Here is a 13,153-nt window from a genome sequence, read left to right on the forward strand (position 1 = left end):
TTGAGTGAATAATTTGGGAGTGCCTACTCTAATAGATAGTAGAGGGTGCATTTTTACAATAAGGTTATTGGTTAGTGGCTAGTAATAATCACTACAAAATATTTACAAAATCATTCACTAAATGGTGAGATATATGATGAGCAAAATTAGAGAAGGGATAAGCTTGTAAAGAGAGATTGAAGCTTTGGAGAAGTTGACATTCACCTCTTTACAACACCGATAAAAGAAGTGGTCAGCATGGCAAAGTTGCACGTGTCGATGAAGCTATGTTATCTTGAAACCTTGGATAATGTATGATAAAAGCCTTCATTTGCAGAGGTTAACCTTGGATTTTTGCTGATTTTTTGGAGTTCTTTAGAAAGCTAAAGAGGGTATGGTAATATGGACATATATGTAGAGAGGAAGGGGAGCGCATAGGGGTGTAGAAATGGAGGATGAGGGCTATAGAGGTGTGAGAGAAGTGGCAATGGTGAAGAGGGTGAAATAGGACATGGTAGTTGTAGGTTTGGGTGTGGGAAAGAGAGGGAGGAGTGTGTAACAGTGAGTAGGTGTATAGAAGGGTTAGAGAAATACGAAGATTTTTTGGTGTATGAGGTGGCAGTTTTGAAGTTAGCCATAAATTTCATGTAAAATTGTCGACTTCAAAAATGTTGAAAAAATTATAAAAAATAATTCAGCTCACGAGCTACATTTTCTCTTTTGAAAGTATCCTCAGATTCGGATCAGAAGAGGGTGCCAAAATTCGAGCAAAAAGCTGTCCTTGCAGAACCTCATAAGGCTTGAAGTGGGCCACTATTTGATCCTTTTTCCTTTGTAGTCTTCCAAGTGATCCCCCTCATACATCAACCATGACCTAATATTTGCAAGGATCTTGCACACATGTATGGTATAGGATAAGTATCAAATATAATATACTTGTGGGATAAAAAGATAGGCTAGCTAGTCATGAAAAATGGACACATGGGATGCATGGTGGCAAAACATATAAAATAAAAGGAGAAAAATCATGAGAGAAGGGACCCTCAATTATTCTCTACTTTGAGTGATTTATGGAATTTATTTGAAGATGAAACCTATGTACTTGTGAATATTTATCTCGGAGGGATGGAAAAATTATGACGGAGCCGATAAGGTTATTGGTAAATTTTTACCGTGAAGTCACATAAAGGTTTTTCAAGGCTTGTGTGAGTAGAGCTTAAGGGATAGAATGATAGTAAAAAATGTATAAGGAATGACACGCGATGGAAGCTAACATACTTAGGCCTGATAACGCACACCTAGGAATATATATTTATATAAATACAAGAAATAAAAAAAAACCCCTTTATACTTACCCTTTATTTGATAAAAAATATTTACATGTAAAGAGGACCGTAATATTATAAATTCATTTTTTTGTCTCCTAGCCCAATGACTCGCTCAATGATGTAATAAAAATATGTGATAAAAAACCGTAAACGCACACACGCTATTTACAATGATAAAGCAAGCTTAGTCATTGTGCTAGGGTGTTTTTGTGGGGTAAAGTGGCTTCTTAAAATATTTTATGAGAGCCAAAAAAATGGCTATCATTTAGCCCTCCCCTAGATGATGGTACATTCATGTACCATCAAAAGGCATACCTTCCAATGAGAGTGTTTTCTGATCCTTCGTGATATTTGGTGTCTTAATCAAATCTTCATCTTGTAGTACCAAGCTCAAAGACTTACATGGTATTGTAGCTGTTCGTTGCTCTTGTAGATCCTCTGGTAGAACGCGACTCAAGTAAAGCTTTAGTCGTTACCCATTCACCTTCTTGGGGTGCTCCTTGCCATCCAAATCCATGAGTTGATAGTAGCGTGAACAATAGGCCTTCTTTACAATGTAGGGACCCTGCCATCTAGTATTGAACTTCACATCAAAGAGATTGTCAAGGCGATTATCGTACCTTAGCACCAAATCTCCTTCCTTGATCTCTTTCTCTTTCACCTTTTTGTCAATCTTGTCCTTTATTTGCGTAGCCTTTCTTTTATAACACTCATAAGCCACCTCCTGTTTCCTTTCTAGTTCTACGAGGGTGAGAAGGTGATCTTCCCACGCTGCTTCTTCACCTTGTGCCACCTTTCCATGAAGTCGCATCGTTGGAATGTTGAGCTCGATGGGTTGCAAAGCTTCTTGACCATAGACTAAGTGAAAGGGTGTGAACTTTGTCACTTCCTTGTAGGTAGTCCGATAGGCCCACAATGCTCCATCCAAGAAGTCATCCCATAGCTTTGTCTTGTTCTTTACCATCTTTCGGATAATTCCTGCAATGATGCCATTAGCCTTCTCTACCAAACCATTTGACTGAGAATAGTAGGGTGTGCTATGCCGATGTAGAATGTGAAGCTCACCACAAACTTTTGTGAGCAAGTCCTTCCTAAATCCTGGACCATTATCAAAAACAATCTCCAAAGGTGTGCCAAAACTGCAACAAATGTGAGTGTACACAAACTTGCTAGCTATCCTCTCATTTACTCTTGCCACACTTTGTGCTTCTACCCACCTAGTCATGTAGTCTATGGCCACCATGATATACAATTTTCCATTTTTAGTCCCATCAATGGCCCATTTTTCAAATGGGCCATTTGCAAGGACTAACTGACGTGGACCATGTAACAGGTGCTGGTTTCCATTAATCTGACAATTGTGGTAGCTTTTACAGCAATGTTGAACATCAATCTGCAAGCTTGGCCAAACATACCTGGCAAGCAAAATATTTTTTGCAGTGAGTTCCTTTGCAAAATGACCACCACACGCTTCCTCATGCAAACCTTCAAGAATGGCTGGAATCTCCTTGGTTGTCGATATTCTCCTACAAACTTGATCTTTTTCCCTTGGTAGAGGGCACCTTCCAAAAACAAATATAAACTCGCCTTCTTAATGAGACTCCACTTTTGAGCCTTTGTGAAGCCCTCTGGAAACTCGCCCTCTAAAATGTAGCTCACAATGGGAGCCAATGACTCCGTCCCCTGGTACCTTGGTTGCTTTATCACTGTTGCTTCCATGATGACCTGCACTTCACTCTCAACACATTCAACTGCTTTTTGGGCAAGCAAATTAGCATCTTCATTTTGTTTCCTAGGAATATGATACAATTGTACTTCTTCAAATTGATTGAAGAGTTTACGGATGGCATGAACCTTTTGCCTTAGCCTTTCATTCCTACAAGCCCAAATATCTAGAACAATGAGAAGTGCATCCCCTTTTACCATGAAACACCGTATCTTTTGAGCAACACACAGCTGCAAACCATGGATTAGTATGTCGTACTTTGCTTCATTGTTGCTTGTGGAACCGGGCAAATTCACATGCTCTTTCATAACAACCTCACCATTTGAATCAAGCAACACAAGCCCTCCCCCTGTGTTTCTTGTAGCCTTCTTAAATGCTCCATCAAAGAACAAGGTGAATGCATTAGGTAAATGCCTTGGTGGTGGTAAGGGTAGGGTTTTCACTTCAGGCACCTTGATGTCCCTTTCATGCACTCTATAGGTGAGAATCCCTGCTAATTGTGCACGTACACTATCTTCTACTCTGAAAGAGTATTGGAACTCTTGCAATTCCATGATCCATTTTGAAATCCTGAGACTTAGTGTCATTTGAGATGACACCCAAGGAAACAAATTTTCAGTAGGTGATTATGATAAAGGGTTTTGGTAGGAGGTAGGATCTAAACTTTCTCATTGCAAAGACAAGAGAAAGAATCATAGATTCTGCTTCTGTGTAATCCTTTTCAAGTGCATTCATGACCCGGCTAGCAAAGTAGACAGGCCGCATCCTAGTGTTATGAGGATCTTGCTGCAACAATATTGCACACAATGTCTCCTTACCCACACTTGAGCTAACAAAGAATGTAAACTCCCAACGTGGAGGCATGAGTGTCAATAGTTCCGCCAAAACCATTTTTATACAAGAAAAGTACTCTTCAAGCTCATCAGACCATGCAAATTCTACATATTGTGTCAACTTTTGGAGGGGGTGAAGTAACTCCGATGCCAAGTGAATGAAGCGTGACATGTACTTCACCTTTTGAATAAATGAAATTACCTCCTTAAGACTCTTTGGTGATGGTAGCTCAATGAGAGCTTTTGCCTTTGCTGGATCCACCTCAATGCCTTTGGAAGAAACCTTGTGACCAAGCAAGATCACTTCATCCTCACCTATGTGGCACTTGTCGGGATTGAGTTGACCTCCTATATCATATAGCTTCTTCAAGCCTTCTTCTACCTTCTATAGATGCAATGATTTAGAGCTATAGATACAAAAATCATCTATGAATACTCTAATAGACTTCTCAAAGAATGCTTGAAACACCATGTTCAAGAATCGTTGAAACGTTGTTGGAGCATTTGTCAAACCAAACGGCATGACTCTAAAAGCAAAACAACCCCAAGGGGTGATGAAGGTTGTTTTTAATTGATCCTCCAATGCAATACCTATTTGAAAGTAGCCAGGGTAGCCATCACATACGTGCTACCTCATTAAGAATCTCATCTTGAAAAGGGAGGGGAAAGTGATCCCTTTTTGTTGCCTCATTGAGTGGACGATAATCGACACATACCCTCCACTTGCCATTCTTTTTCGGAGTGACCACAACTGGAGAGACCCACTCAGAATTCTCTACGGGGTAGATGAACCCTGCTGCTAGAAGCTTCCTCACCTCTTTGAGTAGTGCTTGCTCCTTGATGACTCCTAACCTTCGTAGCTTTTGTGCTTTAGGTTTGGCCTCTGGCTTTAGCTCGATCTTGTGTTGAATGGCATCCACTCTACATACATCTGTGTAATCTTTACAAAAAGCCTAGGAAACTTTCTTAGCACACTTTTGAATTCCTCTCTTTCCTCCCAAGTAGAGAAAACATTCTTACAAACTCCCAAACACCTAGCCTTGCTATTATTTGCCGTTTTTACTTTGATTTCAGGCGTCTCATGAATGTGCATGCCTAGTCTTTGCATAAGGTCCTCTATCATGATGCAAATTTGTGCGCCCCCATCCACTAAACCCTTCCTAACTAGTTTTCCCTTGATATAGAAATCTAGCACAGGTGTAATATCCTCATTCATTTGGGCATGTGCAATTTTAATAACAGGAAAATTTTCTTTGGTCCTTCTCCTAGTGCTAACTGCCTTTGTTAACTCCCTCCTAACTTGTGGACACAATGCAAGAAATTGAGGCCATGATATGCTTGGACCTTTACCTCTCATGTCCTCCATAAGGTTGTAGGGAGCCATACCATGTCCAAGAGGAAAGTCTTGAAGGTTGATGCGGCACCGGGTCCTCTTGGCTTCCTTGGTTTCCTTTGCTTTCTTTCCTAGTCCATGGTTACTTTGTGATGTTACTCCTTCCTTTTCATTACCTTTTCCTCGCCCACGTTTGATTCCATTTTCTTCAATGTCACCTTGTTTGGATTGTGTGACTTCTATAACATTGAAATTTGGGTCAGGCAAAGGTGGAACTCCTTCCACCCCTTGTGGAGGTGGTCTTGGTCCATTTGGCCTTTGTAGAAGCCTCGGTTCTTGACCAGCTCCTTCACCTGCATTCATCACTAGGTAATTCAAGTTAGGTCTCCCAGGCTCCCCATGGGGCCAAGGACAATTATACATCCCATGTCCAGACTCTTCGCAATTCCAACATTGCAAGACTCTCCTAGGTCGTGGATCTCGCTCTTTAGACTTCTTTGCTTGTCCCTTTGGACCTACAGCTTGTGCAAGGTGAATTGACAGGCTACTTAAAGATTCACTTAACTTCTTAATCACTTCCACCGTTACCTCAGAAAGCTTCCTAGATGTTGATTCTTGTGACTTACCTTTGGGTCTAAGACCTTCTATGGAACCTCTCCCCTTAGGCACTTGAGTTTCCTATACTTCTCAGCAGCCCTAGTTTCAGCTGTATCAAAGGTAGCAGGTGCACCCGCCTCTACTTTTACCTTAAGGTCAAGAAAGATTCCGGCTATAAACCTCCCCTTCTTTAGAAATTCTGCACCATCACCAGGGTTAGCAATATTTAGTATCCATAGAGCCCAAAGACGTAGAAACTCTTGCTTGTACAAGTAGTAATCATCTAAGTCTTTTTGCTTATGAGAAACTATGTCTTGGCATAGTTTTTGAGTGTTTTGGGGATCAAAGAAATATTTCTTGAAACGATTCAAAACTCCCGTGTAATTCCCCTTAACTTCCTCAGGCAAAGAGACAAACCAAGTGCTAGCATCTTTCCTAAGGACCACCTCAAACATTTCTACATGTTCTTGATCAGTTACTATCCTCTTGATACGGCAAGACATCTTGAAATTCGCCTCTCCAGGCTCTCCAAAGAAAAGAAGATATCCAGACATTTGGCGTTGGCTCTACATTGAATTGATTTCAAAGTGTCGCACGTTTTTGTTTTTTCTTTCTTTAAAACATTTAAACAATAATATTTTCTAAATTGCAATCTATTCTACAACAAAATAAAACTATTCACATCAAATGACCTATGATAATCAATAAGAGGTAGGATGACAGGGTTTGGTGACGCAAGAATGTCTCCTACTCTTTGGGCACCAAACATGAACACCATACGTTGTTGAAAATGGATTTTTCTACTAATTGCAATGTTTACTCTAATGTGTGGAGTGAAATGGAAGGGGAAAACCTCTATTCCTGGGCCATTATCCATGGTCTATGCATGACCTAATTCTTAAAAAAAATAAAAAATATAGACGTCCAGACTAAGGTCGTACCTAATGAGAGGCAAAGTAAAAGGATTTACTGAAGCATTGATCTCGGCCAACCTAAGAGGGCCCAAAATCCTGCGAATTACTCGTTGAAATTGCAGCTTAGTACTAACAATTATGTGCACCTTTTTCCTTGCAATGGGAATAAGAGAATCATACAAATTCTCGTGATTCATGCAAACTATTTGACTATACTAAAGGTTGATCCTACACAAAAATACACAAGCCCTCCTCAGTGGGGGCACCAAAATTGAGGCGGTCCGGGGCGGGCAACAAGGAGACCGGCTTTGAAACACCCTTCAAGGCTCCCGTGCTGCTCAATTGGGGCTAGGGTAAGCACAATCAAAGACAACAACAACCCACATCGAGAACCCAAACAAGAAAAGGGGCACCACCTAGTTGTAGAGGCGAACTAGGACGCATGCGATATCTCCTTGTACTCAAACACACAAAGGGTGGGAAATGCAAGATAGCCACACACACCAAACACAAAGATTCACCACACCAGAGAGAGGTAAAGAGCACAAATCAACTTGAGCAACTCAGTCTTAGCCTTAAAGACTAGATGCACACAAAGCTTGCTGAGAAACAGAGAAACAACACAAAACTTGACCTTGTTGCCAATACACAAATTGTCTTAGGGTCACGGGAGCCCTCTCACCGAGCACCCTCTTACAATTGACTTTTAGGCAAACAATTCACAAGCCCTCAAACCACCAAGCATGAAATGGCACAACAGACTTCAAGGACAATATACCTTCAACCACCTGATGAGCCAACTTATCAAGTCAATTTAGAGAGAAGAGTCATAGTTGCTGCATACAATTGCACCCAAAACTATAAATCTTATTTATACACAAGAGTAGGCTACAAGTGTGATGAAGAGTATGGCATCACTCCACTCCTCTAGATGGCATAACTAACTTCAAGCTTCTCCATGCACATATGTGTAGTGATGGAATAGAGCACTCACAATGCACACACTCTACACAACTAGGCTTGAAGAGTGGTGTGTTATGTGTGTAGAATGGTGTGGGTAGTGTGATCGTGTGATGATTTACAAGGGAGAGAAGGGCTCTATTCATAGGTTTTAGAAGCCTCGATTAGGATTAGACTAAATCAAGTTTATTTGAAGAAATGAAAGATTATGCATATGTTTATTTTTTAAATGAGGGTGGGTCTCTCTTATCCTTTGAGTCACATGGATGTGGGCTCAAGGGAAGAGAATTTTTGAGGGTGAAAGGAGAGAGAATTGAGTGAATAATTTGGGAGTGCCTACGCTAATAGATAGTAGAGGGTGCATTTTTATAATAAGGTTAGTGGTTAGTAATAATCACTACGAAATATTTACAAAATCATTCTCCAAATGGTGAAATATATGATGAGAAAAGTTAGGGAAGGGACAAGCTTGTAAAGAGAGATTGAAGCTTTGGAGAAGTTGACATTCATCTCTTTACAACATCGGTAGAATAAGCGGTGAGCATGGCAAAGCTGCACGTGTCGATGAAGCTATGTTATCTTGAAACCTTGGATAATTCATGATAAAAGCCTTCATTTACAGAGTTTAACCTTGGATTTTTGCTGATTTTTTGGAGTTCTTTAGAAAGCTAAAGAGGGTATGGTAATATAGACATATATGTAGAGAGAAAGGGGAGCGCATAGGGGTGTAGAAATGGAGGATGAGGGCTATAGAGGTGTGAGAGAAGTGGCAATGGTGAAGAGGGTGAAATAGGACATGGGAGTTGCAGGTTTGGGTGTGGGAAAGAGAGGGAGGAGTGTGTAAGAGTGAGTAGGTGTATAGAAGGGTGAGAGAAAATAGGAAGATTTTTTGGTGTATGAGGTGGCAGTTTTGAAGTTAGCCATAAATTTCATGTAAAATCGTCCTTGACTTCAAAATTTTTGAAAACATTATGAAAAATACTTCAGCTCTCAAGCTACATTTTCTCTTTTGAAAGTATCCTCAGATTCGGATCAGAAGAGGGTGCCAAAATTCGAGCAAAAAGCTGTCCCTACAGCACCTCATAAGGCTTGCAGTGGGCGACTATTTGATTCTTTTTCCTTTGCAGTCTTCCAAGTGAGCCTCCCATACATCAACCATGACCTAATATTGCCAAGGAGCTTGCACACATATATGGTATAGGATAAGTATCAAATATAATATACTTGTGCGATAAAAAGATAGGGTAGCTAGTCATGAAAAATGGACACATGGGATGCATGGTGGCAAAACATATAAAATAAAAGGAGGAAAATCATGAGGGAAGGGACCCTCAATTATTATCTACTTTGAGTGATTTATGGAATTTATTTGAAGATGAAACCTATGTACTTGTGAATATTTATCTGGGAGGGATGGAAAAATTATGACGGAGCCGATAAGGTTATCGATGAATTTTTACTAGTGAAGTCACATAAAGGTTTTTCAAGGCTTGTGTGAGTAGAGCTTAAGGGATAGAATGATAGTAAAAAAATGTATAAGGAATGACACGTGATGGAAGCTAACATACTTAGGCCTGATAACGCACACCTAGGAATATATATTTATATAAATACAAGAAATAAAAAAAAACCCTTTATACTTAGGTCCTTTATTTGATAAAAAATATTTACATGTAAAGAGGACCGTAATATTATAAATTCATTTTTTTGTCTCCTAGCCCAATGACTCGCTCAATGATTTAATAAAATATGTGATAAAAAACCCTAAACGCACACATGCTATTTACAATGAAAAAGTGAGCTTAGTCATTGTGCTAAGGTGTTTTTGTGGGTGAAGTGGCTTCTTAAAATATTTTATGAGAGCCGAAAAAACGGCTATCAATTTTTTCATCGCAGCCAATCTTGCAATCTTCGAGGCATGCTTGGATGGGGAGTAGTTCGCATCCGAGCGACCATACCCTCCCCATAGCCAAGAAGGGCATGCAGTTCATAGAGCTACGTCCTCTGTCCAATAGTCCTCATGAACATATACATAACAAGATTCACTCTGAGTGTCTGCAAAAAAGTATACCACAATGTGTCTACAACCTGGTACATTTGGTGGTGTCACAGAGAACTTGGCTAGTAGTCACAGAGTCTATATCAAATTTGTCACTCCCAAGTCTCCCGTGTGGTGATAGAAGTCAAGATCTTGAACATGGAGCCAATCCAACAATGTATACATAGTCCACTCAGTATGATCCTTGCCACACAATGGGAAGGAGAATCCAATTGTTGTGTCCAAGGCCTCTTCCCCTCTAGCTTCTAGAAATAGAACATGTACTCTGAAACAAGCCATCTTGAGTTCAAGAGAAGAGTTGCCAAGAAAACGTGTGAAGTGGTAGTCGAAGAAGTCTCAATGCAGATGGATGTCAAAACTGGTCATTCCATGAGGGATTGCCGCAAAGGGCAGCGCCATCACCAAAATAAGTGTCCACAAGTAGGGTTGCTCCTCTCATGCCAAGCGGCTTCATGGAAAATGCACTGGCGAGAGACCTTCAAGTTATCGAAGAGTGGCATATCCCTAGGGCTGGCTGCGGAGCATGGGAGGGGTCAAGAAATGAGGCAGAAGACTAGCGGGAGGAATGGGAAAGGCGAAGGGGGCGGGTAGAGGAGGTGCACGTGGAGACGGAGAAAGTGGAGACGGTACACAAAGGGGGAGGGGAAGGGGCTGTTGGTAGAAAAATTGAGGTGGAGGGGATATCTGTCGGCTCATCCTATTGTAGAGGGTCAAAATGGTTCCCTGTAGGAACCCACTACTATTGACTTGCTGTCGCACCAAATTGGTGATCCTACTCCTTGTGTCTCTAACTGTTGAGCATGGCCAGCCTTTGTAGGTTGGGTCTGTGCTAGGAGTTGAGGCCTCCTCGATCAACATGCCTTTGCAAGATGCCCCATCTGTATGAAAATGAAGCACTAATTTGGGAGCCCAAATACTCCACGCTCTGATGGAGCCAACCACCACTCACCCGAGGTAGTAGAACTACCTTTGAGAGAGTCCGGGTGTCTCAAACCAGAACCCATACTGTAGGTATGCCTACTGCCCTGGCAGCAACGAAAGCTGCCATGCGTGGTGTCTCCAAAACGGTTCTAATCTCAGAACCTATCATCTGTGTTGCATTTATTCGACGGAATAATGCAATTTATATCAAATAACTCGTCATTATTCACGTATTATCATAAAATACTTTGTATATTTGACTAATTTATAAATATCGATCGATAAACTATCGATCGATAAACTATTGATTGATACTTTATCGTTCCATAGTTTATCGATCGGTATAGTATCAATCGATATGCTAGATTTATATAAAAAAATGCGCGTCGTTGTTCGATACATTTTTGATCGATTTCGATTTTGGAGCTTTCTAATTGTCACATAGCTCACACTCTCTACCTCATACCTCTTGAGACGCATTGTATTCTCTCTATGTTTATGGCAATGAGTTTGTTTTGAAGTTGCTAATTGATGACTTTGTTGAGAGTCAAACAATGTCTTTTTATTTAATTGCCAAGCAATGTCGTCAATACTTATGTTTATGCGAATTCTCTTCAATACTTTACTTTGTTGCTACTAAATAAACAAAGTGAGATATATAGCTCAATAGGGAGCTACAATGAGAAAAAGTGAGATACATTATCATGAAAAGATGTTTACATTTTGCCATCTATTACAGGCACTAGGTCATCAACCTCTTCATTGTCTGAACATTCTGTAGCCACTTCCCACTCCATTTGATCGTTGCTACATCTCTGTTCCGCCACATTTTCATGAGTTTTAAGTACTCCAAAGTGTACTTCGGTCGCACATGTGGCTATCTTTGTGGGTGCATGAAGGAGATGGCATGTTACAAAAGACGTACACAAGGTCTACGGCACAAGCAGGACTTAAGCAATTTCTGTGCTTTGAGTGCACAGTCATAAGAAGACCAATTGCGCTCACAACTACCACTGAATGCCACGATCAAAAGCACCCTGGTCGCCATGTTTTGTAACTCAACTACATCTCCTCCATATTCTTTCCACCATACTGGGCCTGAAATCTTTTTTACGCTATTAAGGACCCAAGGATCTCTGAAAGTTCCTTCCCTATTGGCATAATCCACCCTCTGCTGGAATCCATCCATGCCATCGTCGCCTGGCAACAAGTGCGAACAGACATTTCTAAAGTCTCTTATCACCTCTTTGTTGGAGGCTTGTCCGTTCATCTGGAACTTTGGATCCAAGACAAATGCAGCACTATGCAATGATGTGTGCATTTGAGCCCATCGTTTTTCCACAAGATGCACGATTTGTGATCTCTCTTTTGCACTGTACTGGTTGTATTCTTTGGTTTGACGCAATGCCTCAGACATGATCCAATAAGCCTTACCAATGAAAAACTTATCTGTGTCGACAACCCTTAGTAGTTCCACATAGGGTTTACTAACCCCAACAAGTTTTTCAATGTTCTGCCAAAAGAGAGGAGATTGCACTATAGTTTCTGCAATAGTTTCTATAAGATCCGCTCGCACTTCAATGAGATTATTCAAAACATAGTATGATGTAGCAAACCGTGTGGCACAGAAGATTTGAAGTGCTTTTTTCGGAGACTTGGAGCGAAACAAAGCATATGTAAACTGATGTTCCCGTATAAACTTGACTATGTGATTGGCATCAATAAGAACCTGTTTTATGAATGATAATCTGTCCATATCCTTTAGAAGTAAATTTAGGGTGTGAGCTGCACATCCAATCCATGTAATTTCTGAGAACTTTTCCATAATGGCTAAACCCACTCCTTTGTAGTTTGAAGCATTATCTATAACAATAGATGTCACATTCTTTGGTCCACCCAGTCGAGCAATATCTCGCTCATAAACCTTTGTCAAGTAGAGAGATATCTTCTCTTTCAATGAGGTATCAAAGGCCTCCAAAAACAGTGCACCTTTGGGACAAATTACCATGACATTAATCAATGGTTTTTTCTGACAGCTGGTCCATCCGTTGAGGGCTATGGTACAGCCAAACGCTGGATCAAATTCAAGCACTGTTCGCCTAAGAATCGCTTGTGTACTGCTCTTGACTTTGTCAACATACTCGTTTTGCATTTTATTATAATCAGGATGGATGAATCCTTTTTTTGCAGTTGACATTAGGGAATCTTTGAAAATAGGATTTCTTATGACATTAAATGGGATTCCACAAGCAATGAAGGCTTCTGTCCACTTTAGATGCAATTCGAGCATGTCCTGTTGAGTGAATGCTGCCTGTAGAGTCCCACGCATACCGGCTCTGCTGGATGTCCCAGGATTAGCATATATCCCTCCCATGGCACCATTTGGAAAAGTGTAAGGACTTTGAGGTGTTTGTGTTTTTCCCATTGAAGGTCCTTGGTTAGCTTGCATGTCTTCTTGATCCACACTCACTTCTTCTATGTTGATAGATGACGCACCTGTCAT

General features: G+C 40.7%; 1 protein-coding gene across 1 annotated transcript; it reads right to left on the reverse strand.

The window, feature by feature from the left end:
* Positions 1-10,717: 10,717 nt before the first annotated feature.
* LOC147430192 (uncharacterized) lies at positions 10,718-13,153 on the reverse strand. The gene is made up of 4 exons (XM_086495111.1): positions 12,198-13,153; positions 11,576-11,990; positions 11,388-11,465; positions 10,718-10,819 (listed from the first exon to the last, which is right to left on the reverse strand). Exons 1-4 carry the CDS (start codon positions 13,151-13,153, stop codon positions 10,718-10,720), a joined length of 1,551 nt encoding a protein of 516 aa, XP_086351237.1.

Source organism: Adiantum capillus-veneris, chromosome 22 (assembly GCF_014529385.1).
Source record: "Adiantum capillus-veneris isolate H3 chromosome 22, ASM1452938v2, whole genome shotgun sequence".
Lineage (NCBI taxonomy): Eukaryota > Viridiplantae > Streptophyta > Polypodiopsida > Polypodiales > Pteridaceae > Adiantum > Adiantum capillus-veneris.

Coding starts and splice junctions, on each gene's coding strand:
- LOC147430192 (XM_086495111.1), bottom strand. CDS start 13,153: ATGACAGGTGCGTCATCTATCAACATAGAAGAAGTGAGTGTGGATCAA. Junction 11,991..12,197: donor GATCTTATAGAAACTATTGC/AGAAACTATAGT, acceptor CGTGCATCTTGT/GGAAAAACGATGGGCTCAAA. Junction 10,820..11,387: donor AGGTTGATGACCTAGTGCCT/GTAATAGATGGC, acceptor AATGCAACACAG/ATGATAGGTTCTGAGATTAG.